Source organism: Aspergillus pseudodeflectus (genome assembly GCF_044049435.1).
Source record: "Aspergillus pseudodeflectus strain CBS 756.74 chromosome Unknown BJX68scaffold_15, whole genome shotgun sequence".
Taxonomy (NCBI): Eukaryota; Fungi; Ascomycota; class Eurotiomycetes; order Eurotiales; family Aspergillaceae; genus Aspergillus; species Aspergillus pseudodeflectus.
In genome coordinates this window covers 385677-406558 of record NW_027263791.1, presented here as the reverse complement: position 1 = coordinate 406558, position 20882 = coordinate 385677, and the positions used below count along the sequence as shown (strand labels likewise).

Below are 20882 nucleotides of genomic sequence, written 5' to 3'. Positions count from 1 at the left end.
CTACCGCGGGGAAGCCGCACCTTCCTCCTCGTCCCGCACTTTCACCCACATAACTCCCTGATCGTCCTCCTCCAGCCAGGAACCGCTAAGCTACGAAATGCTGGAACGGTTCAAGAAAGCATTGGGACGACGAAGCAAAGAGCAATCCCCTTTGACGCCGACATCCAGCGTTTCGGCCCCCGCCGACACTAGAAACCGCAGCGATCGTTGGCAGATAGCGTATGATCAGCTAAACGAGACCGAACAGAGGAATCTGTCGAGACTACTTCTGTCAACAACACCACCACAGTCTGGTGACAGCCGTTCGCGAACAAAAGAGATACTAACACAAGTACTTGAAACAACTGAAAAGCAGTATGAGGAGTACCAGCAGAACCGAAGTGCCATTCGAGCGACGGCGCACAAAATCCTCAACTCCACATTGTCGTTTCAAGATATCATCAGTAATGTCGCGAGATTGGACCCGACAGGCCATGCTTCGAGCGCCTGGGCGATAGTATCCCTCGGCCTGACAGTAAGTTTCGCTCACAGATGGATGGGGCAGAGCAAAGCGACTAAGAAACTAGATGGCTAAAAACCATACAGACCGGCGGGATGCTCTTTTCGAGTCAGCAGCGTATCTGGCGGACGTTTTGACGAGATCTGCCTTTATCGAACAGCAGTTGTATAGTGAGACAGACGTAGCGATACCGAATGCTGAAAAAGATCGATCGCTCGTCCGGGTTTACGTGGCAATACTGCGCTATGCGGCTGAAGTGTGCAGGATTCAACAATCTAGTATAGGAAAAGATCTCATGGAGAGCATAACAGCCATAACGAGCCAGCCACTTACCCAGCTCAAGTCCTCGATCAAAGAAGAGGAGTCACAACTGCAACTCTGGCTGCTTCTAGACCAGCACCTGCATCGAAAGGCAGAGGCAGAGGCCATTCTTGCTGGCATCGACGAAGTGAGAATGGCTGTGCAAGAAGTGGGCAAGGCAGTTACCTTGCTGAACCTGCCTTTCGCTGATGGCGCGTTTTTTGACTCCTTCAGTGATCAACATGAAGATGAATGCCTTCCTAGAACACGGGTACAGTTGCTCCAGCAAATCAAAGAGTGGGGAAGCTTGGGCGACAGAAGTATATTTTGGTTGAGTGGCATGGCAAGAACAGGCAAGTCTACTATTGCAAGGACAGTAGCTCGATTGTTCAAGGAGCAAGGCATCCTTGGAGCAAGCTTCTTCTTCAAAAGAAGCGAAGGGGATCGAGGGTCAGCAGCAAGGTTCTTTCCAACAATTGTGAAGCAGCTAGCAGCTTATATTCCAGAGATGATTCCCGGGATTCAAAAAGCACTAGAGGATGATCCTGCAATTCCAGCAAAATCACTCCGGGAACAGTTTGACAAGCTCTTCCTGAAGCCATTACTTGCTGTGAATCAGACCAAGGTGGGAATTCCTGCAGTGATCGTTATCGACGCCCTGGATGAGTGCGGGCGAGAGGAAGAGGTGGAGGTTCTCCTCGAGCTCTTACCCAAGGTCCAAAAGGTAGTCCGATTCTTCGTGACAGCCCGGCCAGATCCAGCCATCCGCTTTGGTTTCGCTCAAATGGATCCGAGCGAGTACCAGAGCACTATTCTTCAAGATTTGGACAATGATGTGATAAAGCAGGACATCGCTCTGTATCTTCGGGAAGAATTTTCAAAGATATGTCAGAAGCACCGGCGTTATCTTGGTCAAAACTGGCCTGGGGAGGAGAAAATCGAGGCATTGGCATCGATGGCTGTTCCACTCTTCATCTTTGCAGCTACTGTTTGTCGCTTCGTGGCTGACCGAAGATTCAACCCAGAGAAGCGGCTGCAGCAGTTCCTTACAGAGCCCTCGGGGTCTAATATGGACAGGACATACCGTCCGGTGCTGAACCAACTTCTTACGGGCGATAAAAGCGATACGGAGCAGCTAGTGGAACAGTTCCAGGGAATCATTGGTGTGGTAATTCTTCTTGCTGATCCGCTCTCCCTCAGTGCCCTTGCACAACTCCTCGACATACCAGAAGAAGATATCAGCACTCATTTGGATTCTTTCCACCCAGTCCTGAGCATACCTAATGACCCACAGCTGCCTATACGGACCCTGCATTTGTCCTTTCATGATTATCTTGTCGATGAGCGCACGAGAACCCACGAAGCCACGTCTCAATTCTGGGTGGATAAACTAGCGAAACACGGCTTGATAGCCACCCGATGTCTCGCTACCATGCATCGCTCACTACAAAAGAACATTTGCAGGTTGCCGAGTTATGGGACAAGTCGAGACGAGATAGATCCTGCCACTATTGCAAGCTCTCTCCCAGAAGCCCTCCAATACGCTTGCCGTTACTGGGCTTATCATCTGAGCCAAGGCACAGTACCAATAAGGATCTTGGATGGAGTCCTTCAATTCCTGAAGAAGCACTTTCTTCATTGGCTAGAGGTGATGAGCATTCTGGGACTTATGTCTGAGGCTATTAGTGCCGTCACTACACTGCTTGAACTGCTTAATGTAAGTGAATAGGTACTCGAACTCATAAACCGTGGCTAATATCCGTACATTATAGGCTACACCTAACAATGAAATATTTCTCCTTCTGTCGGACGCCAAACGGTTTATTCTAAAAAATGCACACATTGCAGCAAGAGCACCGCTGCAGCTATACTGCTCTGGTCTTATTTTCGCGCCACGACATGCTCGAACCAGAACCTTGTTTGTGAATGATATTCCTCAATGGATCCGCCGACTCCCGGATGTCGAAGACAATTGGAGCCCGGAGCTCCAGACCCTCGAGGGCCATGCTGGTAGCATAAACTGTGTCAAATTCTCCCCAGATGGCAGGACCATTGTCTCTGTTTCTTCTGACGGTACAATCAATCTTTGGAGCACAACAGGGACACTGGAGCGAACGCTGGATGGTCATGAAGCCGACCGGGAGATTTTAGACCTCGCTTTCTCCCCAGATGGCAATACAATCATTTCAGCCTCCGAGGACGGTACCGTTAATCTCTGGAGTCGCACGGGGGACTTACAGAAAACACTGTACTTGCGGGATGAAAAAATGGTGGATACCTGCTTCTCTCCCGACGGACGAGCGGTGGACGCTAGTTATTATATACGGGAGGTCCCGAGCAATAGCCTCACGATATCCGATCTGATCCCAAAGGATGGCTTGAGAAGAGACGACCGTTTCCCTACCAGTCTGTTGTTCTCTCCCGATGGGAAAATCATAGTCACTGGCTGCAGTGACGGCACCATACAGCTGTGGGATTGCCATGGAAACTTACAGCACTCCCTCAAAGGTCACAACGAATCTGTGAATTCGGTGGCGATATCTCCAGATGGAAACACGATCGCTTCTGGGTCTACAGATTGGACAATCAAACTCTGGGATGCTATCACAGGGGCTATGAAAGCTACCACGATGAACCATCTGGGGGAGGTGAAATCAGTGATCTTCTCCCCTGACGGCGGGCTTATTGCGTCCTTTTCAGACGAAGTATACCGAGGAACGGCAAAGGTGTGGGATAAAACAGGAGCTCTCAAACATGCACTCGGCGGGCGTGAAAACGCCGTCATCAGCGTAGCATTCTCGCCCAATGGTGCACTAACTGCAATGGGGTTCAGAGACGACACAGTAAGCGTTTGGGAGACTGATACTTGGACCCTGCACTCTAGGCTGAATAGCGGTTCCTCGCCAGCAGAACTCGCATTCTCTAGTGATGGGAAACAGTTGGCAGCGGGGTGTTGGAGCAAGGTGGTAAACGTCTGGCAGCTGAACACCGGAACTCTTCAGAGTACACTGAGGGGGCATTCCTCAGCGGTCAACTGCGTTGCCTTCTCACCTGACGGCAAACTGATAGCTTCTGGATCGGGAGACAGGACAGTCAGAATCTGGGACGCCAGCATCGGCACTACGTCCGAGTGCAATCAAAATGCACATACAGGCGACGTGCGCACCGTAAGACTCTCACCGGATGGGAGGCAGGTAGCATCACATGCAGTCGACGGCACAGTCCGGCTCTGGAACGCCGATACAGGAGACCTGCAACATATCCTATCGAACGATGAACCACGGAACGACGGCTTCATGTATTCTCCGGAGGGCATGCTGTTATTGTTTGTTAGTGGAATTGCCACAGGGCCTATGATTTGGGATGCCACCACGGGCATTTTACATTCCACTTTCTCTAGCGACGTCCCAGACAGCCTTGAAGGTGCAAGATTTTCTCCTGATGGTAGGACCATTGTCTACCGCACGAGAGAGACTCTCAATTTCAGAGACACTGCGTCTCAAGAGTTACTACACTCGGTGGAAGCGACCAGCAATCTCTTCTTTCGCACCAAGTTTGTTTTCTCGTCTTCAGGCACCCTGGTCGCCATATATGAAGGAGTTCCTTATACCACACCTAGAAATAAAGAAGGAGAGACCAAGGACAGAGAAGAAGCAGATCTAAAGACGCTGACCACGTGGCGAGGAGACCGAAAGGTCACAGTTCACAGCACCAAAACAGGTGCTATTCAAAGCGTCATAGGCGGCCACCCAGATCCGGCTACAGTAGTCAAATTCTCGCCGGATGATCGTTTCGTGGCATCAGTCTCCTTCGATGGAACAGTACGACTCTGGAAAACAGCCACCGGGGAGCTTGAGCACTGTCTTCAGCACTCGAGGCCTGTGGCCGCCGTGGCATTTACACGGGATGCGAATACACTTGCTTCGTTGAGTGTCAGGGACAACACAATCAAAGTCTGGGACACCGCTTCAGGAATGCTACAGTACACTCTACCCAGTGTCGATGAAGTCGAAGAGCTCGTCTCCTTTGCAGAGGACCGCAAGTTTCTAACAACAAACCGCGGCTCAATCGACATCGAGGCATCGAGGGCGAAGGGAACATGCGTGTTACTTCACGACAGTGTCTCCGTAGAGGACGGCGAGTGGATTTACTTTGGTTGTCACAAGGTGCTCTGGCTCCCGCACGAGTATCGTGGAGTCTCTGCTGTTCGGGACGGTCGAGTAGTTATTGGACGCGGAACTGGCGAACTCACTTTCATGGACTTTGTCTGTGGCTCCGATGGGGTGTCCTATACACCTGTTTAGATACCTGATTCAATTGGCGGGGAGCTCTCCCCTATACCATGAGCATACGCGCCATTGCAGCACGCTTAGGCCTACCAAAACCCAGAGCTGACAGAAGGTGGATGGAAACTAGGAGAAAGCTCAGGCATAATGATCTATGAATGTTTCTAGGAATGGTGAAGCTATCTAGGAGCAAGCAGGCTATATGAAGCCAGGATCGCGTGGTGCTAGGACACACAGAACAAAGGGAGAGGTTCCGACAAGAATGAAAACTCATATTTGAATGTGGGTATCATTGCCTGGACGGCTGCATCCCGTCCCGGCCATTCTTTCCATCTCAAATCCGCCAACGGGTGGAGGAGCTGCGGTCTAACAAGCCATGCCTCCGGACAAAGGTGGTGGATTTGGCAAACAAAGAGCCCTCGGTCAAGGCTAATACAATAGCAATAAGGTCTCGGTCTCGAGTTTTTGAACAACGTAGGAGGACTTGTGTCTCAGAGAATCTCGAGCTTTGTTTAGTTCTGGTTTCGAGCCTTTCAAACTGTTGCCCATCTGGCCCTGCGTGATAAAGCCTTTGACAAGAGTTTCACCCGAGTTATCTAGAAGGCATATAATTATGGCAACTCCCTGCTTCGAAGCTGTTCCTGACGCCTACTATTTCTTCTACTTACCCCAGTATTCTAACAACAGTCTTACCCTATATCAATCCACACGATTACTCGAAAAAATGCCTGCCTCCAAGTCCCAGGTACGTCCAGCGACGACAGATGGCGAGCACCAAACAATCCTAGACAAACTCCCTACCCTCTGCCACTCACCCAAACAACTCGCAGACAACAGCTACCCCGTCGGTCCCCCGACGACTCCAAAGCCACAAACCCCCCGTCCCTCCAGCAACGACGATGTCTACTATTACTACGACTCCGACTCCGACATCAAACCAAAACGCACCGTCCTCTCCCTAAAATGCACTCTAACCTCCGGCTCCCTACACCTCGTCGCAATCGACCCGCTAGCCCATAAGCTCGTGATAGACGAGATCTTCGACGACGTTCTTGGCCTGGGAAGTCTGGATCTGAATGCTTGCGCTGAGGCAGCGCGGAAGGCGCTGTACAAGGTTATCGACCAGGAGACGATCTTGCTTCTTCATGCGGGCCATGAGGATTTGGAGCTTTTGGGGGTTGTTCATGGGAGGGTTGTTGATGTGCAAATTTTGACTGGCGGCGAGGGTTTGGGTTCGAGTGGCTCCAATCTCCAGGCACAGCTTTTTGAGATTCGTACGATGCTGCTGCGGTTCTTGAAGCAGGGGTAGATGCGGGTGGATGAGTAGAGATGCTATTTAAAGGACCTGGTTATCTACATCTTACCTATTTTAATTATTGAGTCACATTATTCGGTCTTACAGAGCGTATCTAGGAATTTATGCCACCTACTTCATCTAGTCTATTCTTCTGCTACTGATAGACTCCTGTCCATTCTCGTAGTCGATCTGGGAAGCATTCTCTATATGCTTGAGTGTTGGCTTCAAAATCTAGGGCAACTCTTTGAGTAAAAGGCCGCACCAAGTCAGGTCAAATTTGGAAAGGAAAAGTGTTAGATCCTCTAAGAAAACCAATAAGATCGAACTCTTCTTAACCCCAAGTTGAAAACCGAGTTTGAGAACATTTCAGAAGGATGTTGAGAGCAGCGCCAAGGCTTCTGGTGTTGGTCTCTTAAGACAACAAATAGTTTGCTCTCAGTCTCTTCCTCACTTCTCTCCTCACTCGCCCACCAAGACTCAGCAAGACAAGTGCTTTGGGTCCTGCAATGATCCATACGTCAAGCCGCATCATGTCTTGCATAGCAAACGACAAAGAACTATCTGACCTTCTCAATCAGATAAACGAGCTCCGCACTCTTGGTGTTACTGGACCCGTAGAGCCACCCCAGCTCATTGTTTTTGGTCGTCAGTCTCCTTCAAAAGCTACCATTCTGGAAAGGATCTCGGGGCTAGGGCTTCCAGAAGCTTCGGGCTTCGCTATCAAGCTCACACTGCGCAAGAGTCCCACCCGTACCGTCGAAGCATCCATCGTCCCGGGGCCTTCGCGAAACGCCGAAGAAACACAAAGGCTGCGCGCTTTCACACCTGAGAAATTCGACACCATTGATGGGCTACCAGAGCTGATTAGACAGGTTGCAGGGCGTATGGTCATTGACAACCGTGTTAGTGATGATCTGCTCAAGCTCGAAGTATCTGGCCCGGAACAAGTTGAGTTGGCAGTCGTCGATCTTCCGTGCCCTTGCGACTCTTCGGAGGCCAAAGACCACAGAGCAGTCACCGATCTGATTGAAAAATACGTTGAGGATCGCAGAAGCATCATCATCACCGTGATAGACGCAACGTCGGCTCTTATTGACCATTCTCGTCTTCGCCTCGTCGAAAAGTTTGACCTACAGTGGGAGAGGGTGTTTTTTATCACAACAGGACCTGGTTTGTTGAGCCCAGACCGAGAGGAGGAAAAGGCGTACATGCAGTTTCTCAAGGATACATGGGCTTCTCGGTCATCTGAAGGGTCTGCTTTACGCCACGGCTACCAGTCTTCCCAGGCACAGCAGCTATCTGATGAGAGCTGTGACAAGAAGGAGAAGGCATTATTCCGCCAGGAACGGTGGGCATTTCTCCCTCGTGAACACATGGGAAAGGATAATATTGCTCGCCGTTTGAATGCTTTTATACTCCAGCACGTCCACAAGAATATTCCCAGCCTCATCAACGGCACCAATGAAGAGATACATAATCTCAACGGAAAACTTTCTAAGTTGGGTTTACCTCGGTCCATGATTCAGCAGCAGAAAGGATACCTCCTAAGTATCAGCAGCGGCTTCGAGCGTATTGTCAACCAGGCGCTGACTGGAATGTACTCTGATGACTTCTTTCGTGCGGCGAATGAGCCAGCAAAGTTATACGGCTTCCCGCGGCTTCGGGCAGTTGTTTGGGAATTGAACGAGTACTTTGCGGATGCGATGCTTACACGGGGGAGCCGACGACGCATCATCGAGACTAAACCTGCCCTTGGTGTGCAAAACGATGCCAAGAACTCTTATCCGAAGAGTCCAGTACCGGTCGACATATTGCGATCTGACCTCAAGACGGAAGTGAAGGAGAAGATGCGCGGGAGCCGCGGCACTGAGCTCGCGGGGAACTGCCAACCAGTTTATTATAGGAGAACTCTTCCAAGACCATGCCCAGCCGTGGGAAGAGCTAGCGAAGACGCATGCGCTGAGGGTCTGGGAAGCCGTCCGGTACTTCGTGTCGCTTGCCCTTCAACACCTTGCTGATAGCCATACGTACGCTTCGATCCTAAGAACAATCGTGGCCCCTGAACTGGCGACTCTGAAACAGAAGCTGCTCGAAAAGCTCGATGAGCTTACTGCGCACCTGAGTCGGAGTCCTCCACTACCGCTAGGCAAGGCATTACTCATAAAGACACAGCAGGCCAGAAGTGATCGTGTCTGTGCATCGGTAATGGCATCACTTGCAACTACAAATGATCATGCGACTGCTTCGACGTATGGTTATTCGACGGAAAGCATCAAGCGGGCAGTTTCGACCCTGGAGGCATCCCGCGATGACCCGGACTTCGTGGCTGCAGGCATTATCGACCAGATGGAGGCTTATTACGATGTAAGTGCCATATTCTTGCTCCAATCCTACGCATACTGATAGGTTTGATCTTAGACTACGCTCATGATATTCATCAACAACGTCGCGGTCCTCGGCATCGAAAACTGCCTCCTCGAGCCTCTGAAACAGATTTTGACATGCCAGACCATCAATAACATGGAAGACGACCAGGTACAGTGCATAGCCGCTGAGCCAGCTCATCTTACTGGTGAACGGCAGCGCCTCAGCAAAGACATTGAGAAACTCCAGGCAGGCCTTCAAGTTCTCAGTCTCTCCAAGCCCATGGAACCGTCTTGGGCCAATGCACCAGCTCTTGAAACAAACCAGTGCCCTTCTAGGAATGCCACAAAGATGCTGGAGAAACCTGAGCGCGTAACTACCGTGCCAGCTTCCAAATCCCAAGGTCAGTACCTAGCTCATAGGTTCTCTAGACAAGCATAACTAACGATGCTGTAGGAACACTAAATAACAAGACGCTTAGCCCTACCATTCCTCCCCCGTCCAAAACCAGTGTTGCTTCTCATGAGGCCTTGAAAGCAACCGCAGCGTCCAAGAGTCGATTCACAGACCCTCTCAAACCCCTCTTTGGAGCACCGGTCAAGCCTCTAATTGCAGCTGGAACTGGCCTTTCCAGGTTTGGAACTTCATCGGAGCCCATATATGACACAGGAAACAGCGCCCTGAACACTGGTAGTCGACCAGCATCCCCGCAACACTCCATATTCGGATATTCGCCACAAGCCGCAAGTGATACAGGCATCAGCGCCTTGTACATCGCTAATCGGTCAGCAGCCCCGGGATCCCCCCTATTCGGGCCTTCGTCAGTGACCGCAAGTGATACAAGCAACAGCAGGCTGTACATTGGTAATCGGCCAGCATCCCCGCATTACTCCATATTTGGACATTCGTCGGAGGCCGCAAGCGATAGTTCTAGGTTGTCATTATTCGGCTAGACCAGCAGCAAGAAAGTCAACCCTGACCCGTTGATCGGCCTTTCCCGTACAAAAGGCTATAATTACCGAGGCCAGGTTCCGTCTTTTTTTTTTCCCAACATCGACGCTCGGCTTTTATAGGCTCCCCATGTAGGCTCTGAATACGAACATCACGTTGGGGAGGATCCTAATAACGATTTTTCCCCGAGCATATCTGCTTCCGGCCATTCTTGTTTGTTTACTCGCCTGAGGTCTGTCTCTCTTGTGATCCTCTTGTGATGCAAGGCGAAATTGAGGATATGCACGAGCTTCGATTAGGTGATTATGCGCATGGTAATATCAAAGTAGTAGGTTCGTTAAGGGTGTGAAGACCGCATGAAGGTAACAAGCGCTTGATTCTTGGGTTATGTGTACGAGTGTTACAGACTTTGAGAACATAGATAGAATCCAATATAATAGGGATAAGATAAGTGTTTACCGCGGAGAATCCCAGAACACTGGCGAGGAGTATGTCCGAGTGGCCGCGGACTATCCGATAAATCCGATCGGGGTTAGTGGCTTGGCAATGAGATAACCGCATCCCCGAACTTTTTTTCCCACGTCACTCCGCCAGCTCGCCCTCTGGCATCTTTGCCAACATCTACCATCAAAAACCCGCTTGATCATTGTATGTTGGAGCAGTAACTTGCTATCCATCATGTCTAGCGTGGCTCCCTTCGCCTTGAAACGGGCATCTCGAGCCTATGCGCGCCGTCTGCTCTCGGCGCCGCACGCCTCCCTGCTCCCGCGGAGGGTGGCGAGCACCACCCTCCCCAGCTCCAGGACCTACGTGACCGAGACCAAGGCTGGAAATGCCCGAGTCTCCGTCGACACAGCCATCAAGCAGGAGCAAAAGGAGTTTATGAAGCAGACCGGCATCCAGCCGCAGCAAACAGAGCTCCCGGCCTCGGGCGTCTCCGGCGACGCCGCCCTGAGTCCCGCTGCGGGCATCCTCAAGCAAGCGACGATTATGGACCAGGGCACGCGGCCGATCTACCTCGATGCGCAGGCGACGACTCCGACCGACCCCCGCGTTCTCGACGCCATGCTCCCCTACCTGACCGGTATCTACGGCAACCCGCACTCGAGGACCCACGCCTACGGATGGGAGTCGGAGAAGGCAGTCGAGCAGGCGCGCGAATACATTGCAAAGTTGATTGGAGCGGATTCCAAGGAGATTATCTTTACAAGTGGTGCGACGGAGAGTAACAATATGAGCATCAAGGGTGTGGCGAGGTTCTTTGGGCGGTCGGGGAAGAAGAAGCACATCATCACCACGCAGACGGAACACAAGTGTGTTCTTGATAGCTGCCGACATCTTCAGGATGAAGGGTTCGATGTTACGTATCTTCCTGTCCAGAGCAATGGGTTGATCAATATTGAGGATCTTGAGGCTGCCATGCGCCCGGACACTGCTCTTGTCAGTATCATGGCTGTCAACAACGAGATTGGTGTTGTCCAGCCTCTGGAGGAGATTGGAAAGCTGTGCCGTTCGAAGAAGGTGTTTTTCCACACTGATGCCGCCCAGGCTGTCGGCAAGATCCCGCTTGATGTCAACAAGATGAACATTGATCTGCTGTCGATTTCCAGCCACAAGATTTACGGTCCCAAGGGTATTGGTGCTTGCTACGTTCGTCGTCGTCCTAGGGTTCGTCTTGACCCGATTATCTCTGGTGGTGGGCAGGAGAGAGGTCTCCGCAGTGGTACCCTCGCTCCTCATTTGGTTGTTGGTTTCGGTGAGGCTTGTCGGGTGGCTGCACAGGATATGGAGGTAAGCCAACTTTGTTTTGTTACAACGCGGCGAGTCGGCAATGATTATATGCTCTGAATGAGGCCGAGGAGGTAGCTCCACGCTCAAGCGTGATTCCTCGGTTTTTGAACAACGTAGCAGGGGTGATGAGTCGACTCGCCGAGAATACTGTGGACAACCTTGAACAAGGCAGTGGCTAACTGGCTTTAGTATGACTCCAAGTACATTACTCGCCTATCGAAGCGTCTGTCAGACGGCCTCTTGGCCATGGAGCACACATCGCTCAACGGCGACCCTGACCGCCGCTACCCCGGATGTGTCAACGTCTCCTTTGCATACGTCGAGGGCGAGTCCCTTCTGATGGCTCTCAAAGATATCGCTCTATCATCCGGTAGTGCCTGCACATCCGCCTCGTTGGAGCCCAGCTACGTCCTCCGTGCCCTGGGCAGCAGCGACGAGAGCGCTCACAGCAGTATCCGATTCGGAATCGGCCGGTTCACGACGGAGGCTGAGATTGACTATGTGCTCAAGGCGGTGCAGGAGCGAGTACACTTCCTGCGGGAGCTGAGCCCGCTCTGGGAGCTGGTGCAGGAGGGAATTGACCTGAACACGATTGAATGGAGCCAGCATTAGGCTGAGATTGGTTGTTCTGGCGCGGTTGATACATTTAGTTCCTTTCGTTATGATATAGGCGTTGGCATGTAAGAATATATGTACATCTTTATTACCTTACCATCTACCCTCCCGAAAGTCGAATTCCGAACCATCTTTTTCCCCCTAATCTTACTCCGTACTCTCTGTTATCCTGCTCGGTCATTCGCCCGAGACATCGGTCGGAGTCGGTTTTGTTCCGTGGTTGAATTAAGATGTCGCCTCCACCTGCAGCGCAGCTCACCGCAGACCCGAACTGGGGTGGCGTGGGTGAGAGCGAGAGGCCCTCTAAAAGCTCGCTTAAGTCTCGGCTCGTCCAAGTTGCACCCACCGGGCACCGGAAACAGTGCTTCCGGTTCATTCTCTAGCACTCTTTGGCGCCTCGCTCCCACTCACGCTATCCGCACCCCTCTCGCTTCCACCCAACGCTCCGCTGGTCTGCTGCGAACAAGAATCATGATCTATACAGATCGTCTGGGGTAGACTGTTGAACATTCTGTTGTACCTTGTAGCTGTACATACTATCAACGTCGTTTTCGCCTCTTCCCTAGATCAACATCTACCCATCTACAACAAAGAATGGCAAACTCGCCTCTGTCCCGTGCTCGCCTTCCTGCTTGGCCCACTTGGTCTGCTGCTCTGGCTGACAGAATTCGCAACTGCTCCGATTCCGATTCCCTGCGCTCCTTTCTCCGGCTGTCTTGAACAGTTATTAATCAACGGGTCTAATGTGATAATCTTGAGAAAATCATTCCTTGACTACGGAGACTTGCCCTCCGCAATGCACCACTTCCTTCTCCGTCTTCGGCCCTGAGCGAGATTCGTCATTCTTAGCCTACTCGGGCGCCGTTAACTTGAGTCTGCTCTGCGAGGCTTGGAAAACTCTTCGTCCTCATATTCGTCCCTGATCCTCGCAAGCAGGACAATCCCGGAACTAACCTCGGGGTTTCTGACTGGAAGATTCGATCCTTTCAAGATTTCCTGTTTTCCCCTCCATCCTCGTTCTCTTGTCCTACATTCTCCTCGACTCTCCACCTCTGTAATCCAGCACTATTTCCACGCCGTTGAGAGAATCACCAGTTCCCGTTCACTCCCGGGCTCTGACGAATCAGTCCCTTCTCGGCCTCGTGCTTTCCCCCTCGCTGTCCAGAAACACAGGCTATTGAATTTAATCTACCGGGTCGCGCGGCTGCGGTACCCGTCCTTCTGCAGTTGATCTCTCCGAAGCCAATTTGCACCTTGCTCGTCACACACAGCAGTGTGATGGAGATCCTGCCATCGTGACGAGGGTTTTGCATTCAAGAGCCTTTACCTAGCGCTGGACAGTTTATTTGTCTCCGCCAGGAGCAGCGTCAGCCCGTTTGACGAGCGCACGTGAGCACCTTTGTACTCCGTACATTTATACCCGGTGCTCCTGTTCCTGCTTTTCCACTCACCTCCACGCATAATACCTCTCGTCCTTCTCGCCTTCTTCGACCATGCTTCCTCCAATTCCTATTCCGTCAGACTATGGCATCTCGCCGGACTCTGGCTTCCTCCCCTCAGAGCCGCCTCTTGAACAGTTACCCGACCCTTACTACTCCAAGTGGGAATGGATAGTGTCGAATATCCAGTCTCTCCTGATGAGCCGGAGGATCCGGAGGACTGTAGATACCATGCCTATGCTGTCGACATCGTATCTACGTGAAGAACCGGAGTGGCGGCGGGCCTACTCTATACTAGGGTTCATCCTCCACGCCTATGTATGGGGTGGCACCAAGCCGGCAGAGGTACTTAACCATGCCCTTTGGGACTTTCGTCTTGCTAATGAAAGCAGACAATCCCCCCTCAACTGACTGTGCCGCTTCTTGAAGTGTGTGCGCACCTCGAATTACCGCCAGTTGCCACATATGCCGGGCTGGTGCTGTGGAACTTCAAGCCTATTTTCTGCGACGAGCCTGTGGATAATATCGATAATCTCGCCTGCCTCAACACACTGACCGGCTCACTGGATGAGCAATGGTTCTACCTCGTATCAGTGGCGATCGAAGCTCGCGGTGGCCCTGCCATCTCGCTAGTGCTGCAAGCAATCACCGCTGCTCGGATCGGAAACAGCAGGATAGTGACGGAGTGCTTACAGGCTCTGGCAGAAATGATAGATGAGATTGGCACCCTCCTGGAGAGGATGTACGAGCACTGCGATCCCTACGTGTTCTACCACCGGATCCGCCCATACCTCGCCGGGAGCAAGAACATGGCTGATGCAGGCTTACCCAACGGCTTACTGTACGATGACGGCCACAACCCCGAGTACCGCCAATACGGCGGCGGCAGCAACGCTCAAAGCTCCCTGATCCAATTCTTCGACATCGCCTTAGGAATTGAGCACAGACCGACAGGCGAGACCCGCACCAGTACACCCCCCTCCGACAAGCCCGGCATCGCCGCCGCGCCCCGCCACGGCTTCATTCAAGAAATGCGCTCCTACATGCCGGGCCAACACCGCCGCTTCCTCGAGCACATCAGCACGGTAGCCAATATCCGCGAGTACGTCGAAACCCGGCACTCCGACAAAGCCCTCTCTCTCGCCTACGACGCCTGCCTCTCCATGCTTCGCGCCATGCGCGACAAACACATCCAAATCGTCTCCCGCTACATCATCATCCAATCGCACAACGCGCGCGGCCGACCCGCACGCTCCTCCTCCCCACAACGCCGCTCCTCAGCCGCAACGCTCAACCTCGCGACCGCGCGCCACGGCGAGAAACCCGATAGCAAGAAGCTACGAGGAACGGGCGGGACTGCGCTGATTCCGTTCCTGAAACAGGCCCGCGACGAGACGGGCGAGCCGGCGATTGACGCGTGGGCTCGGAGGTTGCTTACCACCGGTCCGGCAGAGTCGAGCTTTGCTCCGCTGAGTAAACTTGGTGAGCACCCCGATGGACATCTAGAGGTTGTGGGGCTCTCGGGGACTTGGGCGATGGATGATAGCGAGGGTGGAATTTGTCATTGGTGATGATGCGACGCAAACAGAGTTTGCCTTCTGAGGTGATATCCATTATCAGCATTGCTCTTTTCATGGTCTAGAGACTTGCTAGATCTAGATTGGGTGGACCGGTGATCGATGACTTCTATTCTGGGTTGTACATATTCTTACTATTCACATTACTGGCGTTATGGTCCCGTCGAGTTACGAATTACGAGCGATACGAACCTTTTGCGTTCAAAAACATCAAGTTTTTCTTTTGTTGCCAACATGCTTTTGACTACTTAGGGCCTTCTCCGAATTTCCAGACGACTACGCAGTATGTAGCACAACCACTTCCGGGATCCAGGTTCGTGTCGATCTCGAATTACCGATCTCACTCCATCCCACGATCACCCTCCATCAAGGCTTAGTCTAATTGACGCAATGACCGATCGTCGCACGTATCGGAATCATCATCACCATCACAATAATCATCACAACCCTAAACTAAACCATAGAACTATAAATCATGTCTCGGGAAATTGGAAAAGGACTTAGATCCATCGCTAAGGATACCCGGTGCCCCGTGCGCTACATACTATGCAACTGGTATCTCCCACTAGTCGTGCTACGGACCTGACATGTCATATGGATCTCCCGGTCTGTAGTCTGAAAGGATGGGCGGGTAGGTTATACCTACCTCGTTCTGCTCGGATTTGCTTTTGCGGCTGCGATCGGAGTAGCCTGAATAAACTCAATGCAACGTCGATCATCCTGCGGCAGAAGTACGAAGCGCAACCCTCGCCTCCCATTCTTGAGCCGAGAAGCCCGGATGGGGTGTCCGGCCCTCAAGAGAACCTATTTGCTATCCCGAGCTCGAGAGCCCATGTACTAAGCATTGACTCCTGGGTATGTACTCCGCCATAAGGACGCCCGAACCCCTTGCTGTCTGTGCAGAGTGCATCGCATGTACAGGTTCATAGCGTCAAATTGGATACCGGACTGGATTGGACTGGAATCACTGGATTATCTAAACCGAATCCTTAATCGCCATGGTAGGCAGCCAGCTTCAGTCACCATAACCACAACGTACTTCTCGTTCGTAAAAGGGAAACAAAATGATCAGCATGCAATGTACTTTCTCCAGTGAATACTCTACTTTTCCAACCCCGCAGGGGTACGTGCGGTGGTGATCCCCGGGTCTGTGGGTCATCCGATGATCTTCGATCTGCAGGTCCGGATCGACCGGACCATCAGGTGGTCGTACAAGCTGCTGCATCATCCAGTATCTTGGTTGAGGGATTGAGGGGTAGGGAGCGTAGAGATTCTGTGGCGTTATGGGGATGGTATTGCCACGATTCCATGTCAAACGGGGTCTGAAAAGGTGGAGAGTGTACAAACGCAAGACTCTTGAGTTGATGTTGGTGCTGCTTTAGGGGTTGGTTCGGAATGTACTCTGCCCAAAACCGGCACCACTCTTTCTGTACAGCAAACGGAGGATCCGCGGGGCTATCTGGAATCTTCTACTCTACTAGAGAGTCTTCACTAAATGGTTCAAAGCAACAGTGAAGAACATTCTCTACCAGAAGCGAAGAGCAGACCTTTATGTTGCATCCAGTGGACCTAGTTAGGGCTTCACACATGGCCCCTTCACAGCAGTCTTTATACCGGCCCGTGAATGGAATGACAAACGACGATGGAGCTGTGTATAAAGATGCCCCTTTCCCACTTTTAAGCTTGAATCCTCCTTTTTCGCTACATGTCTCCCCTCTCAGAAATCTCTTCGTCGACGGTCCCGTTTCGTTACTTCGGTTTGCTTGAGATCGACTTCTAGTATATCCTACAGGTTGGAGGATTTCAACATCTTCGAGATGAATGAATGACCTTCGACCAAGCAGACAGGGGTCTGGGCCCTCTGCGTCTCTCTACTCGGCCTGCCCTTCTGCTCATCACACCTCGTCGTGCAAGAAACGCTCTCGCGATGGTTCCTGGCCAGTTATACTCGTGTGCTACGAAAATTTAAGCTCCAGTATGCTTCCCACTGAGAGCTGCCCAAGGTCTCAGTCAGGGACGGAAACTGCGTGGCGAAGCTCGCACAGCCTTGTGATATTGGTGCCCATTCATTCATCGAGCCCTGGTTCCCTAGTTTCAGGCTTCAGTCTCCCAGCTTCAGTATGGTATGTTCCCTGGGCCCTAACGTCGATTCGTGGCTGACCAAGCATCCTACCCAGAGAAGAAACTGCAAGAGTTTCAAGTCTACGCATTCCTTCCTGTCTGGGTCTAAGATGGGCAAGACATACCATACCGTCCGGTCCTGAGCCGACTTATCTTCATACGGATGATACAACCGATACGGCGCACCGGATTCAGAAGCCAGAAATTGCACCAGCAACTGCCGGCGCTTTTTGTTTTCCAGTTTCCATCCTTTCTCCTTTGGCATCGCCTCCTTTTGGTATCTGCTAGGCACTTTCGCCACACCAAGCCACTGTTCTATGGTTCTTTTCCTTCTTGGTCCCGGTCAGACCCGATCCACGAAAGCTCGTTTGAAGATACCACGCCTCAGCGAGCTCAACGGAGAAGCCTCCTCGAGGCAAACAATCTTTCATTACTTCCAGAGGTAAGCATGTACGAAGAGATTACCGATGGTCTTGGTCTCCTTAGCCGTTGCAGGGACCCTGGGTGGCTGCCATCTATGGACAAGACTTGAGCCCTGTGTCTCCCCCGAGAGAGAAGCTGGGCATCCGTGCGGTTGCTGTGGTCGATTTTGTTCGTTGGCTCGCTGGGGCAGTTAGCATAGACTACAGACTCGTTCCCGTGGCCATATGAATCACCCCCGCCCCTCCTCCTCGAAGATGTCAAAGAAGATGAGGTATGGGTCAACACCTTCCATACAGTTACAGTCATCGCAGAACTGCATGCAGCGAGAATACCTTTGGGCCTGGTGTCTTAGACCCTCCTCGGCTCTGAGAAATCGAGCTTAGCCTGCGCTGGCGGATGTTGCAACTTGCCGGCTACACTGCATTGATGCCCCTTGGTCTAATAAAGCCCAATATCCTTCTGTATCGTACTTTTTATGAGACATAGTCTGATGGTACAGAGATGTCCGACGACGACATGCAGGAATTCTACAAGTCCATCCGCGCACTCCGGGATGACACAGTTTGAAGACCTCACCACGAGTATCCCCGAACGAAAGACAAAACTCGCCTTTGGCCCTCTAAGGCTCTACTGGGGGGTGTGAACGAACAACCAGTACAAGACAGGAGGCGATGTGGTGGACTCCGGGCCACCTTGAGAAGCGCCCCGAAATGCCATCCATGCTGCCGCCGAAGACATCCCTCACTTGCAGTGTCCCAGACGTGACGTGCCAGGCGCACCGCAGCCTCGACTGGGACAGCACCTATGGCCTAAATCCCTTCCACAACTCTGATCTCGAGGCCGAGTATGACGTTCAATCTTGACTCCACACAGTTCGTTACGTCGCAGGTCCCGCAGGAGGGAGGCCATACGATACGCGCGATAGGTGACACGCCAGATGGTTCCATTATAACAATGCTACACCGGACTTCAACATCCTGCCATTCTGGTTGCCAGACCGTGGCCCTTGAATAGCACATCCAGCTACCTGAGGCTATTCAGAATGCCTGAGTAGTACCGCATCGTCCTGTGGATATTTCATTCGCGCCACATCCGCGTTTCCCTTGATATGGAGTGATAACTGGGCAGGATGTGAGGGAGTGCTGCCAATTGCCCTAGCAGATATTATCGAGAGTTCACGGGTTGATTGTTACAGTCTCTACCCTAGTGTGACTCATGGTATTATATTCTTTCCCAAATCTCACACACGGGTCTACGGTCTTCCTTGAATCGGTCGGGTGACAAGACTGAAGGACTTTCCACTACTTAGTCAAAAGGTCTTTGTCGATTGCTCATCCATAGACAGCGGTGTGAGGAGCGCCTGATCCCTCAACCCAACCTCAAGGACAGGTGGATGTGGGCCATTGGACGGCATGTCATTTACCATATCTATCAAAGCTCCAAGCTGCCGGTCACTCCGGTCGTGACTGCGAGTTTGTCACAGCATACCATGGTAGAGGTGGATGTTCAAAGCGTCCATGAAATGCTCACCCTAATTTCTACCTGATGGCAGCAACTTCCTCTTTTACCTGGAATGATGTGCGTGAGAGATGCACCACTTCACGCTCGCGACCAATTTTGAGGGTGCACAGTTCGCCCTGCTGCTATACTAGGACGACGCCGCAAGGCCCAACTTCCACCAACCTCAATCCGAATCTCACCCGGGTTGGCCGAGACGAGACCTAAACCGAGACATGAGATTTTCACGGTAATACAACATCACATGCCACAAAGACGGCTCTCCTTACCATGGCAGAAAGAGAATAAATTCCCGACATAGTCCGGCTCTCGAAAATCAAAGCCAGAGTATGTTTACGCTCGTTGGATCCTGCCTGTTCTTCAACAAGTATTACAACTCTGACCACTTTGTAGTTCTTGTTAGGTTGGCGATGCCATTTGATCTCGCCATGTATGTCCGATTCATACCCGGGGCTCGGGAAAAGGGTCATCGCCTTGAGGGTATAGCTCCCTTTTCTTCTCGGAATGATTTGGTATACGGTGCTAACAGAATGGCGTCTAAAGCCATGGCTACCCTCATTGAGATGGAACATCGCTGGAAAAGCCGCCCCTAGGGCGCCCGGACATCTCTAACGAAAAGTCATCTCGCGCATACATGTGCGCTAGAGTTGAGACTCCTGTTCTGATCGGCACCTACGGCGTCGAATTGACTACCAGATAGTGCATCGCCCAAAATCGGCTATATTGGCTCTGGATCGACAAGGAAAGACGAGAACAAAGCATCAAAGCTTGACGGTGTGAGTCCCGGCCGAAACAATGTCCAAGCTGAGGTGAGCCTGCTCAATTCACAAGATATGCAATTGCCCAGACTGTAGACGGACATTCGACACTCAGTAGCTCCTAGTCCAAGCCACGGACCAGACAACAACGCTATGGAGCTATCTCTGATACCTTCAACAACATGGCGGTTGCTCACGTCGCCAAACCACTGCCGGGGGTTCCATAAACGCTATCCAGGGTCAAGTACCGCGTCGAGATGGAGGAAACCGACGCGGATAAGCCTGCGCTGAACCTGAACGTCCCAAACGACACCGTACCCGTGCACCAAAAAAAGAAATTCTAGCTTTCCTGGTCAAAAACCACGACCACCAACACAGAATTTCCTACAAATAAGAAAGTCTCATAGCTAACAGAGTCTACAGCCGCTATGAGCAGGTCACGGATGACATCAAGTTCCTCGGCGAGGACGCCATAGGAGAGCTACAAGAGCATTACTCGCCTCTAGTGAGCCTTTCCTATCACGCAGAACACTCACTGTCGGAGAACGAATGACTTCCGCTGATTCAGAAGATGAGATTGAGACTCAACTTAAAGACTACGCCTTTACGGTGAATGGCGCCGGTTATAAGCTCGATGAGACCTTCTCAACGCGAGCCGAGCCATGGAAAGTGATTGCAGCAACTCTTGACGGTGATATCTGCGTCTTATTCCTCAGTCGCTCGCTCCCATCATAGTGCCTCGGAGAAACTCTCCAAGGCAGTATGTTTCTTCTTTTTAGGTTGCAGATGCTTCAAGGGCTACCTACCCGGAGCAGAGTATCTGATCCAGCCGAACAGATCCCCCGCGGACGCACAAGGGCCCTTCTACATCCTGGATCAACTCTTTCCGACTGGTGCGCCCATCAGCCCCGAATACATGGCCTACAGTACCTCGTGAATCCAG

At 51.8% G+C, this 20882-nt stretch overlaps 5 protein-coding genes across 5 annotated transcripts; all 5 read left to right on the top strand.

The window, feature by feature from the left end:
• The first annotated feature begins 8 nt into the window (after window positions 1-8).
• Window positions 9-5715, top strand: BJX68DRAFT_234579 (quinon protein alcohol dehydrogenase-like superfamily). The gene is made up of 3 exons (XM_071039770.1): window positions 9-514; window positions 567-2516; window positions 2572-5715. Exons 1-3 carry the CDS (start codon window positions 98-100, stop codon window positions 5101-5103), a joined length of 4899 nt encoding a protein of 1632 aa, XP_070900515.1. The 5' UTR covers window positions 9-97; the 3' UTR covers window positions 5104-5715.
• Window positions 5716-5809: 94 nt separating this feature from the next.
• On the top strand, window positions 5810-6394 carry BJX68DRAFT_265571 (uncharacterized protein; the record flags this gene model as incomplete). Its single annotated transcript, XM_071045279.1, has 1 exon — window positions 5810-6394. The coding sequence occupies one exon, from the start codon at window positions 5810-5812 to the stop codon at window positions 6392-6394; it is 585 nt and encodes a 194-aa protein (XP_070900514.1).
• A 518-nt stretch (window positions 6395-6912) lies between these two features.
• Window positions 6913-9699, top strand: BJX68DRAFT_265570 (P-loop containing nucleoside triphosphate hydrolase protein; the record flags this gene model as incomplete). Its single annotated transcript, XM_071045278.1, has 4 exons — window positions 6913-8217; window positions 8276-8746; window positions 8801-9149; window positions 9203-9699. The coding sequence occupies 4 exons, from the start codon at window positions 6913-6915 to the stop codon at window positions 9697-9699; spliced, it is 2622 nt and encodes an 873-aa protein (XP_070900513.1).
• A 594-nt stretch (window positions 9700-10293) lies between these two features.
• BJX68DRAFT_234577 (IscS subfamily cysteine desulfurase) lies at window positions 10294-12373 on the top strand. Its single transcript, XM_071039769.1, has 2 exons — window positions 10294-11488; window positions 11678-12373. The coding sequence occupies exons 1-2, from the start codon at window positions 10376-10378 to the stop codon at window positions 12098-12100; spliced, it is 1536 nt and encodes a 511-aa protein (XP_070900512.1). The 5' UTR covers window positions 10294-10375; the 3' UTR covers window positions 12101-12373.
• Window positions 12374-13506: 1133 nt separating this feature from the next.
• Window positions 13507-15389, top strand: BJX68DRAFT_56871 (indoleamine 2,3-dioxygenase). Its single transcript, XM_071049417.1, has 2 exons — window positions 13507-13887; window positions 13935-15389. Exons 1-2 carry the CDS (start codon window positions 13597-13599, stop codon window positions 15111-15113), a joined length of 1470 nt encoding a protein of 489 aa, XP_070900511.1. The 5' UTR covers window positions 13507-13596; the 3' UTR covers window positions 15114-15389.
• Window positions 15390-20882: the final 5493 nt, after the last annotated feature.

Bases quoted from the DNA above. Each gene is read 5' to 3' on its own strand.
- BJX68DRAFT_234577 (XM_071039769.1), top strand. From the start codon at position 10,376: ATGTCTAGCGTGGCTCCCTTCGCCTTGAAACGGGCATCTCGAGCCTAT. The intron at 11,489-11,677 runs GTAAGCCAACTT...AACTGGCTTTAG, and splicing joins TGGCTGCACAGGATATGGAG to TATGACTCCAAGTACATTAC.
- BJX68DRAFT_234579 (XM_071039770.1), top strand. From the start codon at position 98: ATGCTGGAACGGTTCAAGAAAGCATTGGGACGACGAAGCAAAGAGCAA. The intron at 515-566 runs GTAAGTTTCGCT...CTAAGAAACTAG, and splicing joins TAGTATCCCTCGGCCTGACA to ATGGCTAAAAACCATACAGA. The intron at 2,517-2,571 runs GTAAGTGAATAG...CGTACATTATAG, and splicing joins CACTGCTTGAACTGCTTAAT to GCTACACCTAACAATGAAAT.
- BJX68DRAFT_56871 (XM_071049417.1), top strand. From the start codon at position 13,597: ATGCTTCCTCCAATTCCTATTCCGTCAGACTATGGCATCTCGCCGGAC. The intron at 13,888-13,934 runs GTACTTAACCAT...TAATGAAAGCAG, and splicing joins GTGGCACCAAGCCGGCAGAG to ACAATCCCCCCTCAACTGAC.